Source organism: Mobula birostris, chromosome 4 (assembly GCF_030028105.1).
Source record: "Mobula birostris isolate sMobBir1 chromosome 4, sMobBir1.hap1, whole genome shotgun sequence".
NCBI lineage: Eukaryota > Metazoa > Chordata > Chondrichthyes > Myliobatiformes > Myliobatidae > Mobula > Mobula birostris.
This window is the reverse complement of record NC_092373.1, coordinates 84,613,969-84,639,834: the sequence shown is the minus strand read 5'-3', so window position 1 is coordinate 84,639,834 and position 25,866 is coordinate 84,613,969. Positions and strand designations below refer to the sequence as shown.

At 39.7% G+C, this 25,866-nt stretch overlaps 1 protein-coding gene across 1 annotated transcript in view; it reads right to left on the bottom strand.

Annotated features, from left to right (window-relative positions):
- parlb (presenilin associated, rhomboid-like b) overlaps positions 1-25,866 on the bottom strand; it is a 50,166-nt gene that overhangs the window by 6,179 nt on the left and 18,121 nt on the right. Inside the window, exons 4-9 of the mRNA XM_072255699.1 lie at positions 20,986-21,034; positions 8,853-8,948; positions 6,797-6,946; positions 5,355-5,425; positions 3,575-3,676; positions 2,315-2,412 (exon numbers count right to left, since the gene is read on the bottom strand). Of these exons, the coding sequence (XP_072111800.1) occupies positions 2,315-2,412; positions 3,575-3,676; positions 5,355-5,425; positions 6,797-6,946; positions 8,853-8,948; positions 20,986-21,034 (566 nt within the window). The remainder of the gene's footprint in view (positions 1-2,314; positions 2,413-3,574; positions 3,677-5,354; positions 5,426-6,796; positions 6,947-8,852; positions 8,949-20,985; positions 21,035-25,866) is intronic.

The following is a 25,866-nucleotide window of genomic DNA, read 5'->3' as shown; positions in this document are numbered from 1 at the left end:
TTCCATGGACACAGCCTGACCTACCGAATTCCTCATTTTGTGTGTGCTACTCTAGATTTCAGCAGCTGCAGCATCTGTTTATTATTTTAAATACCTTTTTTAAACAGATTAATTTCATTTACTGATTGATTTCAGCATCCACTTGAGGGGATGTACAAAGACATGCAATTAAACCACATTGGTTATACTTTTAAACATGAGAAATATATTTTACAAATGTTATGTTTTGTTAAGAAATATTTTATTTTTCTTTGGAATATTATATCTTGTCGCATTTATCATAGTAATTTCAATCGTAATTTTTTGTTGATAATGATTTGAAAGCAAACTGACTATAATGGGAGTTAATGATGTAACATCTTCCCATTGAGTAGCAAATGAAACACTACATTATAAAATGCATCAATGCTGGTGTAGGGGATATAGGGGTTCTTCTCAGATGGTAGGGTAGCTGAATTGTGTTACTGCAGTTCAAAATCCAACCTGACATGGATGAACCCAGGACTTCCATTTAGATCCCAGTTGCCTTGCCACCTTACAAAAACCAGTTCTAATTCAGCATTAAACTGACAACGTCTCTCTTGCAGTTGTGGGAAGTAGTAAAATTCCACATTTGCAGTACAGAGAGCTTGTGTGTGACTGGGCAAAGACATATAGAGGAAAATATGCTTTGTATTCATCCTATACTGCATCTCTGCTAAATGCGTTCAAGGGTGCAGTTATCAACAGAGTGACCGAGTTGCAATTTCTTCAAGAGCAGTATGTCCTTCCAAATGTGAAAGACAAAACTAATTACTGTATTTCACAATAACAGATTGACCTGTTTGAGGTGGCATTTTATACTCCATGAATATTTTGACAAATCTAAATTCTAACTGCAACCAACTCAGAGAGGTACTACACTTTGTCCCATTGAGTGCATATCAACCTTCAAGAACCCAATTTTACATATAATGCCTTGGTTAAGATTTCTACCACTATGCTCAGAGGTTTTTTATTTTAGCAGTTTTCTGTAAAAGCAGTATGTCCTGCTGTTAAGAGCGTTTTGGCTTTGACTAAAGATAGGGAGCCATGTTGTCCAACTTAGGAATGTTGTGTCAGCTAATTGTAACTTTCTGCCCAGTGGAAGATTCAGGAGAGCTGAGCAGGATCAGATTTCTGAAGGACAGTGGTTTGGTTTGGAGTCTTTTGGGCAGGAGCTGCTGAGCGGGGTACAAGAGAAGATGCCACAGAATGCTGTTTGAAGGAGACACCCCATTGTAGGAGATGTTTTGTGCAGATAAATAGCTCCAAGGGGGAAGTGTCAATACTCCTGAGAGACCCAGCTCAGAAGATGGTCTTTGAGGCAAGTTCAAACTGTGGCTGGTGCAGACCATGGTTTCAGCATGGGAGTAAAGCAATACACCCGACTAGTCCAGAGATGAGCTCCAATGTTTATGTGCACATTGGACTAGTTTAACTGTAATGGGCCTTTTATTTTTCTTTTCTTTTTCTGTAACTGTTAGCATTGAAAATTTAATAAATACATTTCCTTTGTAATTTTATGCCAGTGTACGATCTGTTAATTTTCTGGTGAATGATACCTTTGCATGAAGCAGTATTTACACAGCATTCACTACAATCAATGTTCCTTAATTGGACATTCCAACTTTCCTGTTTGGTTGAACCCCAAACCATCAAAGCTAGATGCATGTTGCTTATGAAAGGTGACCTTCTCACCACTGAGTCACATGGCTGTTAGCAAAGTTAGCTAACAAGCCAAATTGGTATACAACCCATTGAGAGGGTTGCTAACCCTTTTTCCCTCCTCATTTCCATCAACTACTTCCAAATTCTGCCACTTAAACTATCAACAGTGCAGATTAAACATTTCTTTGATACACAAATTCTCTGTAGGCTAAATATACTTATTTTAAAATATTTCTCACTCTACATTACCAACGATATCCTGAATCAATTGCACAACCACCAATGTCTTTTTTTTTTTAGTTTTGTTTCTATAATTCTCCCAGTTCTTGTTCTTGCATTCATTCCTCATCCTTCCTTTGGTTAGCATCTTTTCTCTGACCACTGGTGGAATAGTTGCAGCATTCCAGAAGTAATTTCTAATTGATTAAAGATTCACTAACACCGATTACCTTTACTAGGTTAGTCTATTATGTTGCAGATTGGCAAACCAATAAGTTTTCTTTTTACAAGCATTATTTTCTGGACACATGACAAAAGAGTGTATTTTGCTGATATCATCATGACAGGAAGGAATCTGCCAAGTGGATTTAAAACAAATTAAAATAAAACCATTTGTGTGACTTACATTCCAAAAAGTGCACCACCCAAGTGAGCTGCATGGTCAAAAAATCTCCATCCCAGAATTAAGCCTGCTGTATCCATGGCAATGATAGCTTTCAGAGCCTGCAACAGGGGGAAAAAAGTTGAAAACAGTTGAAAACGTACCTACAAAATGTTACCACAACTGTCCATAGTTGTAACTGCACAAGATGTGATTTTGTTATTAAACAGAATTTATGTTTGCAAAATCAGTGATGAGTCAAGTTAACCCTTTTAGCACATCTTTTTACAGCCGAATAAAAAGTGCAACGTCAGCAGCACATTATCAGGGGCTGATTAAAAGACAAACAACCAATGTGCATAAGACAACAAACTGTGCAATTACAAAAGCGAAAGAAAATTAAAAAATCATATGAAGTAAATATTGAGAAAATGAGATGAAGAGCCTTTGACAGTGAGTCCACAGGCTGTGGGAACATTTCAGTGATGGCACAAGTGAAGTGGAGTGAAGTCACCCCCTTTGGTTTAAGAGTCTGATGGTTGAGGGGCAATAACTGTTCCTGAACATGGCAGTGTAGGTCCTGAGACTCCTGTATCTTCTTCCTGATGATGGCAGCAAGAAAAGAGCATGGCCTGGATGTTGGGGTCCCTGATGATGGATGCTGCTTTCTTGCAACAGCACTCCACATAGATATGCTCAATGGAGAGGAGAGATTTACCTGTGGGCCGAATCCACTACTTTTTGTAGGAGTCTCTATTCAAGGGCATTGATGTTTCCATACCACGCTGTGATGCAACCAGTCAAACTCTCAACTACACATCTATAAAAGTTATTCTAAGTATTAGCTGTTATGCCATATCTTTGCGAACTTCTAAGGAAGTAGAGGCTCTACTGTGCCTTATACTGCTACAATACATAAAATTATGTTTACTGTATAGATATGCTGCATGATATACCCGTCAAATTGTAATGGTTTGTGATGAATAACTTGATTTTGAATTGCTATGTCAAGATAGTGAATAATTAAAATAGAAATATCTGCCAGATTACTATAACTATGCCACAGCTTCAATTATGTCCTTCAGAGAAAGAAAACCTTTAATCCCATCTGGTATAGCTCTGATCTAACCTCCGCCACTAGGCCATGAATGCTCCTTCCAGTTTCATTCACATTCCTCAAGTCAATCACATAATTCCCTTATACTCAAGTGTATAGGAAGCAATCAATATGAATAAAATGCCAAACAGAAAGTACACTGCAACTAGACTACAGCTAACACTTACACTGCTGGCTGTGAAGGTGAACATTGGCAGTAGGATGATGGCGAGTTTTGCTTCGGGCATTTTGGAGCAGACTGCAGCAAGTACAGCCATTATTGCACCAGACTGGAGAAAGGAGAAGACAAAAAAAAACATTTGATCCACATTGTTAATGATGAGACAGCATAATAAGCAATACTAGCAATGAAGATTATCTAGCAGCAGAAGAATACAGACTGGGTGTATGGCCATGCCCTTCAGCAAAAGCTTTACTCATAGGGATTCTTTTCCAGAACCGCCTGTGCAGGCTCTGTCACTGTGTTTTATCAAAAGGGAGATCAATAGTTCCTATTTTTAAAAAGACTTTATGGGACTGACATTTCTGAAAATGTCACTAAGATAGGAAATCAACCATTATCTTGATAAATCCTGGATCAATAATGAAAGGACTGATAGCTTCCTTTCCGCGACTTTTTTTAGGCCTTTCTAAACAAGGGTGTTGGGGTTTCCATACCAGGCCATGATGCAAACAGTCAATATACTCTGCACCACACAGCCAAAGAAATTTTATTTGATCTGTTTGTCAACAGCCGATTTATTTGAGATTAAATACATGGGACTGGAGGGGCGCAATCCTCCCAACTCCTAAAAGTGTATGGAGCTGATAAATGGACGAATGATTTGAGAGAATGGAAGTCCAAGATACTTTACTGCAAGATAATGCCAACCACACACAACTTGAATTGTTGACTGCTGGATTGATCAAAATCACCTCATCAAAATAGGTCAAGGTTACAGTGTTCATTATTTCCCAAACCACACTGTACTGCTGATCAGCATGTGAAACTATTCATTTGTATAAAGAAGAATGGCTTAGAGAGACAGAGATGATTTTAAGCTAATTTGTTTTGATTAACTTAGGTGATATGATTAAATTTTACTTTTTACAAAAATAAATTTTATTTCCCTCAACATCAATTTCATATTAAATGATTTATTTTCAAAGTCTTTGAATGTCAAAAACATCCTATAACATTCCTCTTATAAGATTTGACAGCTAAGCAAGGGAGCTTGGCTAAGACACTGTCAAAAACATTCACTGTATTTCTGTAGGGGGGATGTATTCTGGTACCAGCCAATGGTAAGATTTACGCAGCACCCTTATAACAATGAGCAGGACATCCTGACATGAAAATACTTGCTGGGAAATCTGCTCAATAATAAATGAATTAAGCAGATAGGTCGATCATTCTCTGTGGTGACTCACCTACTAGAAAATTTAACGCCATTATCTAAGAACAACAAAATTCAGAGTACAGAAGAAAAGAGTCTGAATCTTTGGAATATTTACTGACACCAAGGAGACCGCTGGGCATTACTGTATCTGGAGGACAGCACACATTTGAAATCTCACATGAAGCTGGTGCAAACAAAATTCGCAAGTTTAATAAGTGTACCAGTGACAATGGGTTACAGCTTCGTGGAACTGGAACATTAGAGATGTTAAACTGAGGGGAAGGAAAGAATAACATAGTTAATGTAATTGGATTAATAAGTAAAGAACCAGTCAAGTCTAATTACTTTGAAAGATAGATAAATAATGGAAGGGACTGAAAAACTAAATGATTAAAGTAACCAGCAGGACACATGAGGAGTTACTTTTATGAGAGCTGTGTCTTTTTCTCGGACTAGTTTGTCAAGGAAAACTGCAGAGGCAAAAGGTTCTATTTTTCAGGGTCAAATTGCACAAATATCTTGACGGACAACAAATAGCTTAATTAATAAAAATTAATAGGACACTCACAGCTCCAAGTGATGCTCCCAAACGGCCAGTGGTCGTTTTATATAAATAGCTAGTAAATGTAGAAATAACCCCTAGAAAGGCAAAAAAGACAAAATTATGAAGTAGTTAATGCACAGAGGATGTCAGTTAAATAAGAAAGGAAAAGAAAATTGGATCAGACTGGACTAAGGAAACATACCAGGCAGAAGCTGATTTTAACTGAGCCCTACCTCTAATTGAGGGAATAAATAATAAGGAGATGAGATATAGGCCAAAAATCTTTATTGTACTAGTACCTTCAATCCCAGGTAGGACAGCAATAGTGAAGCCAAACCATATTATTAATCCCAATTGTTTACCAGTCATTGACTTGAATGTCATTAGTTTCCTTTCAAGGATCAGCCACTATGTAATTCTAAATAACTATAATATTTTTTTTAAATGTTGCAGCTATATAGGACCCTGGTCAGACCCCACTTGGAGTACTGTGCTCAGTTCTGGTCACCTCACTATAGGAAGGACGTGGAAACCACAGAAAGGGTGCAGAGGAGATTTACAAGGATATTGCCTGGATTGGGGAGGATGCCTTATGAGAACAGGTTGAGTGAACTTGGCCTTTTCTCCTTGGAGTGGCGGAGGATGAGAGGTGACCTGATAGGTGTACAAAATGATGAGAGACATTGATCGTGTGGATAGTCAGAGGCTTTTTCCCAGGGCTGAGATGGCTAGAACGAGAAGGCACATTTTTAAGGTGCTTGGAAGCAGGTACAGAGGAGATATCAGGGGTAAGTTTTTTTTATGCAGAGAGTGGTGTGTGGAATGGGCTGCTGGCAACGGTGGTGGAGGAGATATAATAGGGTCTTTTAAGAGACTCCTGGATAGGTACATAGAGCTTAGAAAAATAGAGGGCTATGGGTTTCCCAGGTAACTTCTAAGGTAAGGACATGTTCAGCACAGCTTTGTGGGCCAAAGGGCCTGTATTGTGCTGTAGGTTTTCTATGTTCTTTTTTTTATATATATATATATATATAAATAACCTTTTATCCCTCCCATCTGCTTCATTTCACCTGTTAGCTCCACCTCCAGAGCCTTTAGATTGATTAACATGCCTTCAAGCTCCTGATGTGTGTCAAAGTCTGATTCTACCTTTTATACTGTACAAAATACAATTCTGTTATTAATCCAAAGCAAGGACCCAGCTCTCATCCCTGGGAAGCTCTTCTAGTATGTTACCTTCCCAAAAAAGCAGCTTTGGTCTCTTTCAATATTATCTGTACATATTGTTGTACATATTCTTTCACCTTCCTATCTAATCTAACAGTGTGAATAAAATTTATCACCTCATCCAATAGATTTATTTATTTATTTATTTTTACACAAGGCCAAATGATGATACTCAAAAATATAAATAATAAAGATGGAGTATAATAAAAAGCTTTTTCTACTGATTAGAAGTACATTACCTGCTGACAGGTAAACTGCCATGAATTGCTCCTGTCCAAGAAGTGATACAATGCTAGAGGAGAAACTCCATAACACATACATGTTTGCTGCCATGTGGAAGAACGAGTAGTGACTGAACACGGACAGGACCATAGGTAGGCACAGCGACTCTGAAAGCAAGAAATAAAACTCCACAATTTGTAATCATGTGTAATGTATATCCATCCACAAATCATCTAACCGCCTAGAGGTCAGTGCAATGACTGGCATAATGGTAGAAGGAGTTAAATATAAAAAGGACTCAGGTTATGTAATTACATGGAAAGAATCAGAGATAAAACATGTTAGATGTTTTAATTTTAAAGACTAAGCAAAGGGAGAGGAACCTAGAGATGTTTATCTACAAATACCTGAAGGTGGTGGAAGTTCATGTTAACCAGATAGTAAATAGGCGATTTGAGAGTTTGGTCTTCAGGCAGGACCAAGATAATTCACAAAGTTCCACTGCACTAATAATGTAAAATGCAGTTCAAATCCAGCTGAATTACTGAATTCAACTTTTTGAGCTATATTTTACCAAGTACACTAAAGTTTTGGAGAAAATTTTCATTACAATGGTTCCATGAATGAGAGACTCTATACTGGACAGATAAAGATGTGATGTGTTTTTTTTAAAAGAATAGAAAACCCATAGGAAGTTAGAGATAGAAAGTTAGAAGAGATCTGTGTAAAATTGTGAGCTCTATATACTGTAGATATAATAACTTTCCATTAGCTGCGACGTAATTAATCAAGATCTGCAAATTTAAGATAATCAGTAAGAGTTAAAGGGGAGTTGGGTGGTACAAAATTGTGCAATCAGTGTGAAGTACTAGCCTTAGAAAGTATGGCGACCTTCTATAGGTAGTGGCATAAGCATTTGGAAAAAAACAAAATCATAGGGAAATACAGGAGTAGAACAAGATTAAATGGATTATTCTTCAAAATAGCCAGCACCAAGTTGATACCTGAACGGCCTATTGTGCACAATTCAGAGAGCCACTAAACAAAGTGAGGGCTTGCCTACTCAAATGTGTGAAATGTTTAAACTGTTGTCTTAATACGACCATGGAACTTCTTTAAAACAGTTACTTTATTAACTTTGAATTATTGTTCAGAATTGTGAAACTATAACTTTTTAAATTTGCTTTTCTGTGATAGTCACCATTATTCTTTCTCTTCTTGGAAATTGATATGAATGTACACAAATAAATTAGATGAATTCCTCTAAATGGAAAGAAAAGCAATGGAATCTGGAACAGATACCTAAACTTGGTGTGTGAAAATGCCACATGCTAGGCTGTAAAGGACATACAGCACTGTGATTGAATTCTACCATTTTAAATGCAAGTTTACATATATTAACAGAACACCAAATTCTATGGATTTGTATTCAGGCCTCCCAAATCAGCTGTAGAAAAGAGTAAAATGTTTCCACAGCTACCTATCAAGTACTTCCTTTAAGAGAGCATAATTAACTTCCCTCAACACACTCCCAATTCCGATAAAGGAACAGGATAAATAATTTAGAATAAATAGGTTAGACAACAAAGCTCACTTTAATCTCCCCTCAAATACTCCCAGGACAGTTAAACATACGTTATATACACTATAAGGCTCTTTACCCAGCCCTAGTTCAAATCCAAAGTAAAGCTCACACAGCTCTGGTTCCATCAAATGTCACTAGATTAGGTATAGCAAGGGTACAATACATGGTTCTTCAAGTGAAAATGTCATAATTAACCATCACTGAGTGAGAAGCTGCTTAAAATTGCTTCAGATTTATTTCATTTGGAACATACAGCCAAGGTCTAAGAGATAGTAACTCCACAGTTAAAGCTGGATCTCTTCGTCAAAATTTGACATAAATATTTAGGTACGATGTAATATATGACTGAAATGCTTATTTTAAAAGGTACGAGGAGAATTCTAAGACATGCAAGGGATACAAGAAGGATGCTTGTAAAGTACAGAAAAAATGCTGATTAATCCATATGGATTGTATCAAAAACCCCAAAGGTGATTTGTCAAACTTACTGGAAGCAGGATTTGAGGTGAAGTACCTGACCATAGTCCACTGCATTGAGGGAATTCTCCACAGACAAAACACTAATGCATTGACCGCTATAATCCCTGCAAAAGAACGGAATCTTTTAATACTCTGAAATGAATTAGTTGACGAGTATAACAAACTGTACACAGAATCTGAGTTTTGGTTCTGGTTTTAAAATTTTCCAAAAATATGAGGAAATTTGTACTTTTCAGGAACTTAGGGCTCTGTTTTGAAAAGTTTACAACCTTCACTTGACATTCAATAAAAGTACATCAGACAAGAAGCACACTAAAGTACAAACAAATAGGACTAAGGTAACAGCAGATCTATAAAGTATCTGGTAGATGGGAGTTCTTTTTTTTCCCCATTCTAGGGCTCAATTGGAAAATTTGTTGTACATTTGGCACATACACACTATACCAGGCGTATCTGTCCAATTACGGGAGCGGCACCACAGCAAGGTTCCACAGCACTGTTTAACGAATTTTGCAACGTCATATTTCTTAACACTATTATCACATGCACATCCAAACTGAGCAGGCATAACAGGAAACATTGCAATGCCAGGGATGGTTAGTGATTAAATCCACAAATCAGCTCAAAGGATGGCCAGGTATTCAGGAACAAAGCAATCAACCTGTGAAGCCAAAGGACAAGCTCAATTAGTTCCACAGCAATAAATTTACAAAAGACAGCAAAAAGAACAAAATGTCAGGGTGACTGAACAGCATATTCACAACAGGAAATGAATGCCAGTGACTGGACTGGTATGCAGGATTGTTAGAACCACAATGATAGGACCAGAACACAATGAATACACAATACAAATGCATAGCTCCCTGAAAGTGGTGATACAGATAAGACAGGGTAGTGAAGAAGACAAATGACACACTTGATTCAGACAGGGAACTGAGTACAAAAGATCAAACATCATGTACAAGATATAGGTAAGAAACTATTTGGAATATTGTACACAGTTCTGGTCACCATACAATAAGAAGGATGTGATTAAACTAGAGAGAGCGGAGAAAAGATTCACAAGGATGGTTCCATGAACAGAAAACTTCCGTTATAAAGAAAGACTATATAGAATCATAGTCATAGAGCAGTACAACAAAAAAAAAGGCCCTTCACCCATTTAGTCCATGCCAAACTGTTATTCTGCCTAGTCCCATTGACCCACACCTAGACCATAACCCACCATACCCCTCGCATAAATGTATTTATCCAAACTTGTCTTAAATGTTGCAATCAAACCTACATCCACTACTTCCGCTGGCAGCTCATTCCACACTCACACCACCCTCTAAGTGAAGAAGTTTCTCTCAGGTTCCCCTTAACTCTTTCGCCTGTCACCTTAACCCATGATCTCTAATTCTTTCTAGTCTCACCCAATCTCAGTGGAAAAACCCCCACTTGCATTTATCCTATCTACACCCCTCATAATCTTGTAGACCTCTACCAGATCTCCACCCATTCTCCTACACTCCAAGGAATAAAGTCCAAACCCTTTCAACCTTTCCCCATAACTCAGGTCCTCAAGTTCAAAACATCCTTTCTCTGCACTGTTTTAATCTTTTTGACATCTTTCCAGTAGGTAGGTGACCAAAACTACACACAAGACTCCAAATATGGAGTCACCAATGTCTTAAAAAAACTTCAACAATATACTTCATCTCCTGTACTCAATACCTTGATTTATGAAGGTCAATGTGCAAAAGGTCTCTTTATGACTCTACCTACTCATGGTGCCACTTTCAAGGATTTATGAATCTGCATTCCCAGAGCTCTCTGCTCTACCGGATTCCTTAGTGCCCTGTGCCCTTAGTTCACTGTATGCATTGTTTACTCTTGTTTGTCAATCCAAACTGCAAAACCTCATATTTGTTTGCATTAAATTCCATCTGCCATTTATTCAGCTAATCCAGATCCTGCTGTAAGCCTTTGACAGCATTCCTTGCTGTCCTCTAAATCCCCAAACTTGCTGATGCAGTTTACCACATTATCAACCATACCAATAACAGATGACAAACAGCACTGATTGGTGCAAACATCAAGGGTCACAGGTCTTCAGTCAGAGAAGCAACCACCCACTACCACTCTCTGGCTTCTCCTGCTAAATCTATGTTAAGTCCAATTTATTACTTCATCCTGAATGCCAAGTGACTGAACCTTTTGGACCAGACATCCACGCGAGACTTTGTCAAAGGCCTTGCTAAAGTCCATGTAAACAATGTCCACTGCCCTTCCTTCACTCAACTTTCCTGGTAACTTCATCGAAAAACTCCATAAAAATGCATAGACACACTCCATCATGCACAAAGCCATTTGATTATTCCTAATGAAACCCTATCTATCCAAATATTTACATATCCTGTCCCCTAGAATACCTTCCAATAATTTACCCACTACAGATGTCAGACTCATTTGAAGATAATTCCCCAGCTTTTTCATCAACAACAGAACATTAGTTATCCTCCATTCCTCCGGCACCACACCCATGGTCAAGGATGTTTTAAGTACCTCTATCAGGGTCCCTGTAGATTCTGTACTAACCTCTCACAAGGCCAAGGGGACACCTTGTCAGGCCCTGGGGACTCATCCACCGTAATCTGCCTTAACAGAAAGCTCTTCCTCTTGCGTAATCTGGACCTCAGTGTTACTTTGCCTCAGTTCTAGACTCCTTATCAGTCTTCCAAGTAAATACAGATGCAAAAAATCTATTTAAGATCTCCCGCATCTCTTTAGGCTCCATACATACATGACCACGTTGATCTGCAAGTGCACCAATTTTGTTCCTTGCCATCCTTTTGCTTTTAATATATCTGTAGAAGCCTGTCACCTCATCTGCCTGAACAACTTCTTGTCTTCTTTTAGATCTTCTGATATCCCCTTTAAGTCTTTTCTTGCATTTCTTATACTTCTCAAGCCCTCATTTGTTCCTTGCTGCCTATACCTGCTACGTACTTTCTACTTCTTCTACTCCAAGGCCTCAATGCCCCTCGCAAACTGAGGTTCCCTAAACCTATTGGCCTTGCCTTGTATCCTAATAGGAACATACAGTATAAACTCCGTACTCTCAATATTTCACTTCTGAAGGTCTCACTTTGCCAGAAAACAATCTACCCCAATCTACACCTGCCATACCCCTTCTGATGTCATCAAAATTGGCCTTTCTCCAATTTAGAACCTCAATCCAAAGGCCAATTCTATTCTCCATCATTATCTTGAAACTACTGGAATTATGATCACAAAATCCAACGTGTTCCCCTAATAGTTCAAACTTCAAAGTAAAAGTATATATGTGTCATCACAAACGTACAACCGAGATTCATATTCTTACGGGCAACCACAGTAATTACAAGAAACACAATAGAATCAATGAATAAGTGTGAATATGAACAACCATGTGTAAAAAAAAAACTGTGCAAATGCAAAAAGAAAGGGAAAAAATGAAATAATAAATAAGCAATAAATATCAAGAACACAAGATAGAGTCCTTGAAAGTGAGTCCATAGGTTGTGGGAATAGTTCAGTGATGGGTTGAGTGAAGTTATCCCCAATGGTTGAGGAGATAATAACTGTTTCCGAACACGACAGTACAGTCTTGAGGTTCCTGCACCTTCTTCCTAATGGCAGCAGCAAAAAAGAGAGCATGGCCTGGATGGTGAGTGGGGGTTCTTCATGACTGATGCTGCTTTCCTACAACAGCGCTCCGTGTAGATGTGCTCAAGGGTGGGGAGGGCTTTACCTGTGATTCACTGGGCCATATCCACTACTTTTTGTAGGTTTTTCCATACAAGGACATTGATGTTTCCATACCAGGCTGTGATACAACCTATTAATATACTACCACACGTTCATAGAAGTTTGTCAAAGTTTTAGATAACATGCCAAATCTCCATAAACTTCTAAGGAAGCAGAGGCGCTGCTGTGCTTTCTTCGAACTGGCACTTACGTACTAGACCCAGGAGAGATTACCTGAAATGATAACACTAAACAATTTAAAGTTGCCGACCCACTCCGTCTCTGATCCCCAATGAGGTCTGGTTTTCTTCCGAAGTCAATAATCATCTCCTTGGTCTTGCTGACATTGAGTGAGAAGTTGCTGATGTATCAACACTCAGCCGGATTTTCAATTTCCCTCCTATAGGCTGATTATTCACCACCTTTGACTGAACAGCCAACGAAATGCCTGTTGTGATGGTACGCAAATTGCAGCGGATCCAAGTCGCTTCTCAGGCAGGAGCTGATATGCTTCAAATTTTGAAGCAGGTGAGTACCACAGACTGTCAAAGCAACAGTAAGGATATTGGTGAATAATCCAGCCAGTTGATCAGCACAGGTCTTTAGTACTTGGTCAGGTACCCTGTCTGGGCCAGATGCTTCCCATGAATTCACCCTCCTGAAGGATACTCTCACATTGGCCCCCAGAGACTAAAATCACAGGCTCATTGGGAGCTGTGGGAGCTAATGAAGATACCTCCATGTTTTTCTGGTCAAAGCAAGCATAAAATGCATTGATGTCATCTGGGAGTGAAAGCTGAAGGGGTAATCTTGTAGAGGTCTATAAGATCATGAAGGGCACAGATGAGTTAGATGGCCTTTTTCCCAGGGTAGGAAAGTCTAAAACTAGAGTACAGCTTTAAGGTGAGAGGAGAAAGATATATGGGGGAACCTGAGAGGCAAATTTTTTCTTCCAGACTGCAGAGTGTATATGTAATGAGTGGCCAGAGTAAGTGGTAGAAGCTGGTACAATTGCAATATTTAAAAAATATATTTGGACAGGATGGATATGGACCAAATGCAAGGAAATGGGACTAACTTAGGAAAACCCCTTTGTTGGCAGAAATGAGTTCGGTCAAACAGCCTGTTTCTGTGCGATATAATTCTATGACTGTGAATGATTACATTTGACACCTCACAGCTGAAGGATTACCAGCATGACTATGCTCTCTACAGGTGTATAATGACCTAGTCTATGTATTTCCAACATTTTAAACTATTTACTGCTGTGAAACCTGCCACAACTAAATTTAACATTGGTCACTTCAAGAGTAGCCTGCAGTTTAGGGTGCTCAAGGAAAGCATTAAGCCTCAATTTAAATACATCTATATTCCATTATAAATACAGATGTATCTTTGTTGGATTCCTTCTGGCCTTACAAAGGAGAAAATACTCGCTAATTTTAAATTTACTACCAATGGCATTTCTGGATTGTGACTTAGGTATTCCTGTTCTCAGTGGCTTCACTAACTAAGAGCCCCTGTTCAATCAGCATTAAATTAACTGGGGTAGCTAAAGCTCTACGATAAGGATTCACTAGTAAGCAGTTGCCAATTTGGTTAAGACAGAACAAATAACCACAATTTCATCACTCACAGGGTGGTGCAAATATGGTACCAGTTGTAGATGAGGATTCAATTGTAACATTTAAGAGAAATTTGGGTAAGTATATACATGGATGGGAAGGATTTGGAGGGCTATGGTCCCAGTGTAGGTAGTTAAGACTAGGTAGAAGATCAGGTTGGCATGGACTAGATGGGCTGAAGGGTCTGTTTCTGTGCTGCAGTACTCTATGACTTTATGACTCTAAGAACAAAGTTACACAAATTGTCTGGTGAGTCCCAGACATTAAACCATTCAAGTAAAGCCCTCCCCACCACTGAGCACGTGTACACGGAGCACTGTCACAGGAAAGCAGCACCCATCGTCGAGGACCACCATCATCCAGGCCATGGTCTCTTCTTACTGCTGCCATCAGGAAGGTGGTACAGGAACCTCAAGACCCACACCATCAGCTTCGAGAACAGTTAAAACCTCTCAACCATCTTGAACTAGCTAACGTTACTCAACTTCACTCACCCCATCACTAAATTGTTCCCACAACTTATGGACTCACTTTCAAGGACTCTTCATTTCATGTTCTCAATATTTATTGCATATTCATTTATTAATGTTATTACCTTTTTCCCCTTTTGTATTTGCAGTTTGTTGTCTTTTGCACATTGGTTGTTTGTCTGTTCTGTTACGTACGGCCTTTCACTGATTTGGTCATGCTTCTTAGATGTACTGAGCATGCCCACAAGCAAACAAATCGCAGGTGACCTATATTATACTGATAACAAACTTACTCTGAACACTGTATCTTATTCAAAACCAGTGTTAAACAGGATGGCGTCAGTCCACCAACACTTCACTCAATTATGTTGCGCCTCACTTCCAGTATACTTTCTGTTGAACTGGAGCAAATCATCAGAAATGATGATAAATTATTCAAACTATGGAAATTACTCGCCAGAATCAAGGACACCCTGCCCTCAGGAGGTGGGCTACACTGATAATGCTTACAATCTGCGCATGTGCAGAGGCAAACGCCAAACCTTGGGATTCATTTTCTTATAGGCATTTACAGGAAAATAAAGAAATACAATAGAATTTATGGGGAAAAAACTATAGAATAATAGACTGGCAAACATCCAATGTACAAAAAGAAAGCCAAATCATGCAAATAAGTAGGTAAATCATACTGAAAATGCCAGTTATCGAGTCTTTGAAAGTGAGACTACAGGTTGTAGAGTCAGTTCAGGGTTGATGTGTGTGAAGTTACCCATGGCGGTTCAAGAGCTTGATGGTAATAGCATGGCCTGGATGTTGGATGGTACTTTCTTGTAGCAGTACGCCTGTAAATGTGCTCAATAACGTGGAGGGCTTTGCTTCCGATGGACTTAGCTCTATCTACCATTTTTTGTAGAACTTTCCCATTCCCGGGCATTGGTGATCCATACCAGGCTGTGATGCAAACAATCAGGATACTCTCCATAAAATCATGCTGGATCTACACAAACTTCTAAGAAAGTAGAGGTGCTATAATGCCTTCTTTTGTGATGGCACTTGCATGCTGGTCCCAGGACAGATCCTCTGATATGATGACACCAAGGAATTTAAAGTTACTGACCCTCTCCACCTCCAATCCCCTAATGAGGACTGGCTCATGACTTCTGACTTCTTGCTCCTGGAGTCAAAAATCAGCTCTTTGATCTTGCTGACATTGAGAGAGCTGTTGTTATTCAACCAGATTTTTAATTTCCCTTCTATATCCCGAGTCGTCACCACCTTTGATTCTGCCAACAATAGTGACATCAGCAAACTTAAATATGGCAGTGCAGTTGTGCTTAGGCACACAATAACAGGTAATGAAGCAAGGAGAGCAGGGGGCTAGGCACATTGTCTTGTGGTGCACCAATGCTGATAGTGATTGTGAAGCAGATGCTGCCAGTCCGTACTGACAGCGATCTACAAGTGAGGAAATAGAGGATCCAATTGCATAGAGGTATCGAAGACTAGGTCTAAGAGTTTAGTGATTCGTTCAAAAGAGATGGAAGTGTTGAATGCTGAGCTGTAGTCAATGAAGAACATCCTGATGTATGCACCTTCATCATCCAGATGTTGCAGAGCTGAGTGAAGAGCTGAACAAATAGCATTTGTTGTGGACTTGTTGATATGGCAGGCAAATAGCAGTGGGTCCACATCACTCCTTAGGCAGGAGTTGATACGCTTCATAATCAACCTTTCAAAGCACTTCATCACAGTGGATATAAATGCTACTGAACAATAGTCATTGACATAGGTTACCAAGCTTTTCTTAGACACTGGTATGATTGAAGCCTGCTTGAAGCAGGTGGGTACCTCAGACTGCTGAGGGAGAGTTTGAACATGCCAGTAAACACTCCAACCAATTGATTAGCACAAGTCTTCAGTAGCTGGCAAGGTACACCATCTGGGCCAGAGGCTTTCGAAGTGCTCACGCTCCTGAAGGATGCTGTCACGTCAGCCACAGAGACCAAGATCACAGGGTCGTCAGGGGCTGTGGAAGTTATTACAAGTGCCTCTATGTTCTGTAGGTCAAAGGGAGCATAAAAGACACAGCTCACGGGGAGAGAAACTTTGTTATTTATAATGCTGTGTTTTGCCAGAGCATGCGAGAGGAAAGGTTTTACAACCAATATCTGCAACCAGTCCCTGTTGCATCTCACTCCAGTCCAACAATAAGGATTCATAGCAGGACAGTGAAAGTGTGAACCATTTCCTATATCAAAGAAACCACCTCTCAGATTGGTGATTAAGTTTGCCATCATCTTCTGTGCCCACAAGTTCTTGGTAGATTCAGCAAAAGAATTGGAAGATCAAATTCTCAGACCAAGCACACAGCTAATAGTCTTGGGGAGCAGTGACCCTGCCCTCCTACATACTTCTGAGACCTACAGCAGACTTCCCAAGAGATTGGAAAAATATTACTGGAAGGATTAGAGAACTGTCAGCATCCTCTCTCAGTCCAACCTTCCTCGACCTATCCAACATAACCTACCGAGTGCAAACAGTAGTCTATGGTAGGCAGACTACATAGTTTACATACTACCACCAGAAAATCTCCTCAACCAGACACCCTATTTTGAGATCAACCAAGGGAAAAGATTAGTAAGTGGAAAGAAAGTGGTTCAAGGATGTATTCGAAACTTCCTGGAAGTAATGCAACATCCCCACTGGCTCCTGGAAACTTCTGGCCCATGACCACTTTAAATGGAAAAGATGCTTTCAGGTAATTATTGGAAACCTCACTCTCATGCACCAGGAGCACACAAACCAGTTAGGCTACACTTGGAATAGTTTGTGCAATTCTTATTACCATATAGGAAGTATGTGATTGTGCTGGAGATAGTGCAGAGGAGATTCACCCCAGATATTTTCTGGAAAGGAGGATTTTAGTTATGAGGAAAGATTGAAGAGGCTGTGCTTGTTTTCTTTAAGTGAAGGCAACCAAAAGGTGGATTGATAGGGAGGCTGATAATCAGATGAAATTATGAGGGGTATAGATACAGTTGATATCTAGAATCCTTTTCCCTCACGGTAGGGGTATCAAAAACAAAAAAACATAGGTTTAAGGTCAGAGGTAGGTAGTAGGAGATTTAAAGGAATCATGAGGTCTTTTTCCTACAGAGAGTGGTTGATATTTGCAATATTCTGCCTGATGAAGTGGTGAATCAGATAATTACTATGTTTAAGAGGCTTTTAGACAGGTACTTAAATAGGCAAGGCATAGAGAAATGGGATAAGTGTAGTTGAGCCAAAAGGTCAGCATGGACATGGTAGGCCAAGGGGGTTGTGCAGCTTTATGGCACTATGAAAGATGTCCAAAATGTCACCTGATAGATAAAATATCACCCAAATTAAAATTATCCCCAAATGTTTCCTATGGTCCAGGATCCCAGAATTACGACTGAGTTCATTGCTTCTCTGCATGTTCAAGTCAAGCAACAAGGTCTCAAATGGCATAATTCAAGAGGCATTGGCCCTAATTCCTAATAAACTTTACCTAAAATCCCCTTTGCCTTCCAATGTTCATTTCTATAATTCCTACTTAAATCAATGAAGATTTCAATCCTACCTGTCACAAGTTCTCTGTACAAACTCTCTAAAATAATGGCTGGGAATCACAGCAAGAATTGCAATGTTGTTGTACCCTCTCCCTGCCCCAAAAAATGAAGAAACAGATATTCTAATACTTCTCATCTGCTCATGCAGAGAAGGCCAAAATTGGAGCTTCACAGGATGAATTCAGGCCTATTGAGATACAGTACATCTGCCGTTTACTGTCGTACCGCGCCATCTTGTGGTAGCAATGACAAATGTTGCAGATACCTTGCTACAACAACCAAATCTCATCATATTGCAAAAAGAGAGTGCAGAGGAGATTTACAAGGATGTTACCTGAATTGGAGAGCATGCCTTAAGAGAATAGGTTGAGTGAACTTGGTCTTTTTTCCTTTGGAACAATAGAGGATGAGAGGTGACTTGATAAAGGTGTATAAGATGATGAGGCATTGATCATGTGGATAGCCAGAGGCTTTTTCCCAGGGTTGAAATGGCTAATGTGTGGGGGCATAGTTTTAAGGTGCTTGGAAGTAGGTACAAAGGGGAGGTCAGAGGCAATTTTTTCCACACACAGTGGTAGGTGCATGGAATACACTGCCAGCGACGGTGGTAGAGGCGGATCCAATAGGGTTTTTGACGAGACTCTTAGATAGGTACATGGGGCTTAGAAAAATAGAGGGCTATGCGTTAGGGAAATTCTAGGCAGCTTTTAGAGCAGGTTGCATGGTCGGCACAACATTGTGGTTCCAAGGGCCTATAATGTGCTGTAGATTTCTTTGATTCGGTGTTTCTATGTAAAATGTCAGGATTACAGACTTAGGAACATCTTTTTAGAGCAATCTTATACTTTACCTGCAAAGTCCTTGAATTAAAGGGATATTATCATGCTTGAATGGAATTCTAAACAAATTAGAAAAAAATCTCAAAATGGTGCTGTTGTATGATATACAGAAACAAAGAAAACCTACAGCACAATATAGGCCCTTCGGCCCACAAAGCTGTGCCGAACATGTACTTACTTTAGAAATTACCTAGGGCTACCCATAGCCCTCTATTTTTCTGAGCTCCATGTACCTATCCAGGAGCCTCTTAAAAGAGCCGATTGTATCCGCCTCCACCACAGTCTCCGGCAGCCCATTCCACACACTCAGCACTCTCTACATAAAAAACTTAACCCAACATCCCCTTTGAACCTACTTCCAAAGACCTTAAAACTGTGCCCTCTCGTGTTAGCCATTTCAGCCCTGGGGAAAAGCCTCTGACTATCCACACGATCAATACCTCTTATCATCTTATACACCTCTATCAGGTCACCTCTCATCCTCTGCCACTTATTTTCATAAGGCATGCTCCCCAATCCAGGCAACATCCTTGTAAATCTCCTCTACACCCTTTCTAGTTTCCACAATCTTCCTGTAGTGAGGTGACCAAAACTGAGCACAGTACTCCAAGCGGGGTCTGACCAGGGTTCCATACAGCTGTAACATTATCTCTCGGCTCTTAAACTCAATCCCACGGTCGATGAAGGCCAATGCACTGTATGCCTTCTTACCATAGTCAACCTGCACAGCAGCTTTGCGTGTCCTATGGACTTGGACCTCAAGATCTCTCTGATCCTCCACACTGTCAAAAGTCTTACCATTAATACTATATTCTGCCATCATATTTGACCTACCAAAATGAACCACCTCACACTTATCTGGGTTGAACTCCATCTGCCACTTCTCAGCCCAGTTTTGCATCCTATCAATGTCCCGCTGTAACCTCTGACAGCCCTCCACACTATCCACAACACCCCCAACCTTTGTATCATCAGCAAATTTACTAACCCATCCCTCCACTTCCTCATCCAGGTCATTTATAAAAATCAGGAAGACAAGGGACCCCAGAACAGATCCCTGAGGCACACCACTGGTCACCAACCTCCATGCAGAATATGACCTGTTTACAACCACTCTTTGCCTTCTATGGGCAAGCCAAGTCTGGATCCACAAAGCAAAGTCCCCTTGGATCCCATGCCTCCCTACTTTCTCAATAAGCCTTGCATGGGGTACCTTATCAAATGCCTTGCTAAAATCCATATACACTACATCTATTGCTCTACCTTCAATATGTTTAGTCACATCCTCAAAAAATTCAATCAGGCTTGTAAGGCACGGCCTGCCTTTGACAAAGCCATGCTGACTACTCCTAATCATATTATGCCTCTCTAAATGTTCATAAATCCTGCCTCTCAGGATCTTCTCCATGAACTTACTAACCACTGAAGTAACACTCACTGATCTACAATTTCCTGGGCTATCTCTACTCCCTTTCTTGAATAAGGGAACAACATCTGCAACCCTCTAATCCACTGGAACCTCTCCTGTCCTCGATGATACAAAGATCATTACCAAACAGCAATCTCTGCCCTCACCTCCCACAGTAGCCTGGGGTATATCTGGTCCGGTCCCAGTGGCTTATCCAACTTGATGCTCTCCAGAAGCTCCAGCACATCCTCTTTCTTAATGTCTATATGTTCAAGCTTTTCAGCTTATACAGAGGAAGGAAAACGTTTAAAGCATGTTTTGGCATCTTTATTCTAGTGCTAAAGTGGACAGCTGTCCTGTGGTAGAAAAACTACCTTCTCAATATTTAACACTTTCTCAGCCTTCCCATGTGTGTTCACTGCATTTAACACAAACCTGTGACAGCCCGTTGCCCCTCGGTAAGACTGTTCCACCACCGGTTCACCTGAAACACAGCAAGAATTGCTTCTGAAATAAATGAGCATACAAGATTCATTATTCCCATCCCTCTGACAGCATATTCACCTGGAAAAGCTTGTTTATCTTACACCCAATCTCATTCTTCAAATCCCTTTCCCCTCACTCAGAGCTTTTTTGTAGCAAACAACCTCCAAGTGTTTACTGTTGTTGTGCACCAACTTTCTCAAAGTTCTCATTCTGCAATACTCTAACCTGCTCAACTTTACTAGCAACTCAACTTCTCCAAAGCTCACCACCACTATTGCAACTTTTCTCAAAGGCCATACAACTTACAAACTAAGTCTTCAAATCAAAACTCTCAGTATTTGTATCCCAGAGCTCACTGACCATAATTCTTTCATCAAACCTTATCCCATTAGACCCAACTCTTCCAAAGCTCTTTCCACCTTTAACTACCGCTCCTATCAAATCTCACAACCTTTTCCTCTAACTTGTTCATTAAAACATATTGTACATACTCTTGACATTCCTTTAATACTGGAACATCCTTATTTACTCTGTACATAAATAAGGTAACTACGAGCACAAATCCAAAGAAAATACAAGATAATTCTAGAAACATTTTATTTTCCTCAACAATATTTTCTTTAATTCCTGAGTTTTTTTAAATCATGTTAAATATTTTGTAAACAAATCACTCTCCTCTTTATCACCCTCCTCCAGCTAAAAGCATACAGAACACACAACCAGCTTATATCCTTCACTTCACAAAAAAAATCGAACAGTCTGCAAATACTGTCTGGAATAAAAACAGAAAAGCTGGAAACACTCAGCAGGTCATGCAGTATCTGTGGAATGATCAATAGTTAAGGGATCAGTGAGCTTTGATGAAGCATCTTTGTTAACTGTTTCTCTTTCTGCCGACTTACTGAGTTTTTCTGATTTCATTACATCTAATACCGCTATGCTGTAGCATCACAGTGATCTATTTATATCTTAACTTCTAAATGTGAAATCTCTAATGAAATATGCCACTAAAATAATGACTCACATTTGACAGCATTGTTATGTTGGAATATAATTATTCCCATTTTCATTTCCAAAATATGTTACCTACATTGTATTCCATCTGACATCAGGCCCACTTTGTCCCATGTCCCTCTGTAATTCCCTTTCACATCAAGAGAATCAATCACATCTCCAATTTTAGTATTTGCAAATTTTGATTCTATACCACTGGTAGTTCAAAATGCAATTAGTTGTTATGTGCAAGTTAGGGATTAGCACATTACATCAGAAGAGGCAATTTAAAAATAATGCTTCAGCAAAAAAAAAGTCCAAACAGGTAAAAATGGTAAAAGGCAATATGTAAATGGTTAAGAAGTTTCCTTCCCTTGGTGGAGAAAATACAGAGAACATAAGATTGGGGCAGCGCAGTTGTGTAGTGGTTAGCACGTCATTTTACAATACAGGCAACGCAGGTCCAATTCCTGACACTGCCTGGAAGCAGTTAGCACATTCTCCCCGTGACCAAGCAAGTTTCCTCCGGGTGCTCTGGTTTCCTCCTACAGCTCAAAGACGTACCGGTTGGTAGGTTAATTGGTCATTGTAAAATTGTCCTGCGATTAGGCTAGGATCAAATCAGGGGATTGCTTGGCGACATGGCTAAAAGTGTTGGGCTGGCTTATTCCATGCTGTCCTCTCAATAAATTAAAAGGAGTTTCATGGTTGCGAGTGAGCTTACACTGTGCCCAATATCACAAATGACCTGACTTGGTCCAACCAAGCACAGTCCATTGCCAAGAAGGCCCACCAGCACCTTTACTTCCTGAGAAAGCTAAAGAAATTTGCCCTGTCCCCTAAAACCCTCACTAATTTTTATAGATGCACTGTAGAAAGCATTCTTCTAGGGTGCATCACAACCTGGTATGGAAGTTGTCCTGTCCAAGACCAGAAGAAGCTGCAGAAGATTGTGAACACGGCGCAGCACATCACACAAATCAATCTTCCGTCCTTGGACTCACTTTACACTGCACGCTGTCGAAGCAGTGCTGCCAGGATAATCAAGGACACGACCCATCCAGCCAACACACTTTTTGTCCCTCTTCCCTCCGGGAGAAGGCTCAGGAGCTTGAAGACTCGTACGGCCAGATTTGGGAACAACTTCTTTCTAACTGTGATAAGACTGCTGAACGGATCCTGACCCGGATCTGGGCTGTACCCTCCAAATATCCGGATCTGCCTCTCGGTTTTTTTTGCACTACCTTACTTTCCCTTCTCTATTTTCTATTTATGATTTATAATTTAAATTTTTACTATTTACTATCGATTTGTACTCCAGGGAGCGCGAAGCACAGAATCAAATGATTGTACGCTCTAGTATCAATTGTTTGGCGACAATAAAGTAAAGTAAAAGGTTCAAGACATTTTGAAAAGGCAGAGAAAATGGATAGGGTGAGATGAAGAAAAGAGCTGAAATTAAAGGATGATAAAATGACAGTAGTCAGTTGCGATTTAAGTTGTGGAGGTTCATAAAGAATCAGGTTAGGAAGGGGTGAAAAACAAGACAGATAACAGTGGTGGCCACTGTTTACATCTTTCCTACAAAGGAGTAGGCATCAACCAAAAAAATAATAATAGTACTATAGTAAATGTAGTACATGCATGTCTTTGTCAAAGGATATTAGCTTTCAGGCGAGGTTGGAAAAGTTTCAAATGCTTTCTCTAAAGCAATGGAAGATGAGGACTGGCCTGACAGAAGCATAGACAGAGTAGACTGTCAGTATTATTTCACACGGTAGAAATGTTAAACACTAGAAGTCATAGTTTTAAGATGGGTGGGCAGTTTGAAAGAGATAACACTTGGTAGGTTCTTGGAATGTGCTATCAGGGAAGTGGTGAAAGCAGAAGTAGTATTTAGAGTGGCACATGAACAGGCATGGAACTGAGGAATATAGGGCACATGCAGCCAGATGGGATTAGTCTAAATCCAATGAGCCAGCCCCTGTACTGTACTGTTCTACCAGGTTAATTTTCACACCTAGACAAATCAGACCAGTAGAATACACTAGTAGACATGTATAGAACACATTCAACATTTCAAGTCACTAACCTGTGAGTTAGCTATCTTAGACCCCTTCTTGTATAATAATTCAGGATTAATTAACATTCTCATAGTGAAAGATTGCAATATGAAAGTAGTCATCTTTTGACTGATAATGATACTCATATACTCTTGACAAGTCTTTCAATTTTAAATCATTTACATACATAGGAAGTAAATAATGGCCAAGATGAAAAGGTAATAGTTAATTAATAAATGAGAGATGCAACACAAAGCGGGCAGTATAGTGGCATTGTGGTTAGTGTAACACTATCAGTAGCCCAGGTTCAATTCTGGATGCTGGACACATGGAGTTTGTACTCCCCACCGTGACTGCATGTGTTTTCTCCAGATGCTCCGGTGTCCTCCCACATTCCAAAGGTGTACAGGTTAGTAGGTTAACTGGTCACTTGGGTGTAATGGGGCGGCACAGGTTTGTTACTGTGCTGTATCCCTCTAAAAAGTCTGAAGTCGTATTTGAAAATTCTTAAAGTTGCTTTCCATTGAGACAAACTTTCCACAGGAAAAGTTTGTTATTGGTGACTTATTAAAAAGTTAAGGGTAACATTATAGATTCAAGGATGCTTACACAGTGGTGTCAAGCAGGAAAACCAAGGATTCAGGGTCATTTAAAAATAATGGATGACAAAAACAGTGATAAAAAGTAAATAACTGAATATGAAAATTGACAAGTTGGAAACTAAACCAGCAAGTTGTAAACACACAATGAATGGTAGTTGTGTACTGAAACAGGAAATAATGTGATGAGAATAACAAAATTGCTGAGATATTACACATATCTTGTATGTCTTATTGCAAATAGCAGAAAAGCATTCCAGCTGGGAATTAACAGGTTAATAAGAATAATGAGTCTAAAATAATCAACCAGTAAAGAATACTTGCTGGAGAACTATTAAGATTAGAAAAAATCTTGATCCCTCACCTCATACCAGCATCTACACTTGCAAACGAAGAGGCTTGACAGGAAGTGAACTGACTGATTGGAATGACACAATGTAGTATGCTCAGATTTACGAGAGTTTATCAGAAGGTTGCCAAGACACGAGTGCCTGAGCTATAGAGACAGGATGGACAAGCTAGAACTTTATTCCTTAAAAGATTCTTGTATAAAATTATTAGGGAGACAGATAGTGTGAACACACACAGTCTTTAACCTGAGGAAAGGGAACTAAAACTAGGGGACATGGGTTTAAGGTGAGAGGTGAAAGATTTAAAAGGACCCAAGAGACAACTTTGTCATACAGACACTGGTGCATACATAGAACAAGCTGTCAGAGAACATAGTTAGGTGTAATTTAAAAGACATTTGGATAAGTGCATGAATAGGAAAGGTTTAAAGAGGGATGCCGGTAAAATGCAGGCAAATGGGACCAGCTTAGCTGGGCACCCTGGTTGCTGTGGGCCAGTTGAACCAAAGGGCCTGTTTCTAAGCCGTACTTCTGTGATTTTGGATTTTCATAAAAACATTTGACCAAAGTTGATAAATGAGACAGGAGCTTGTGGGGTTCGGAGCAGCATTTTATTACGCACTGATGACCAGAAAAAAACAATGTATAATTATGGGAACATTTTCAAATGTGTCGACTGTAATTAGTGGCATACCGCAAGGATCAGTGTTTTGATATCCGTTATTTAGAAACAATATTAACGATTTAAATGAGCTTAAACATACTATATCAAAGTTTGCTGACCATATAAAGCTGGGGCTAATTAGGTACCATTGGACAAGAAGG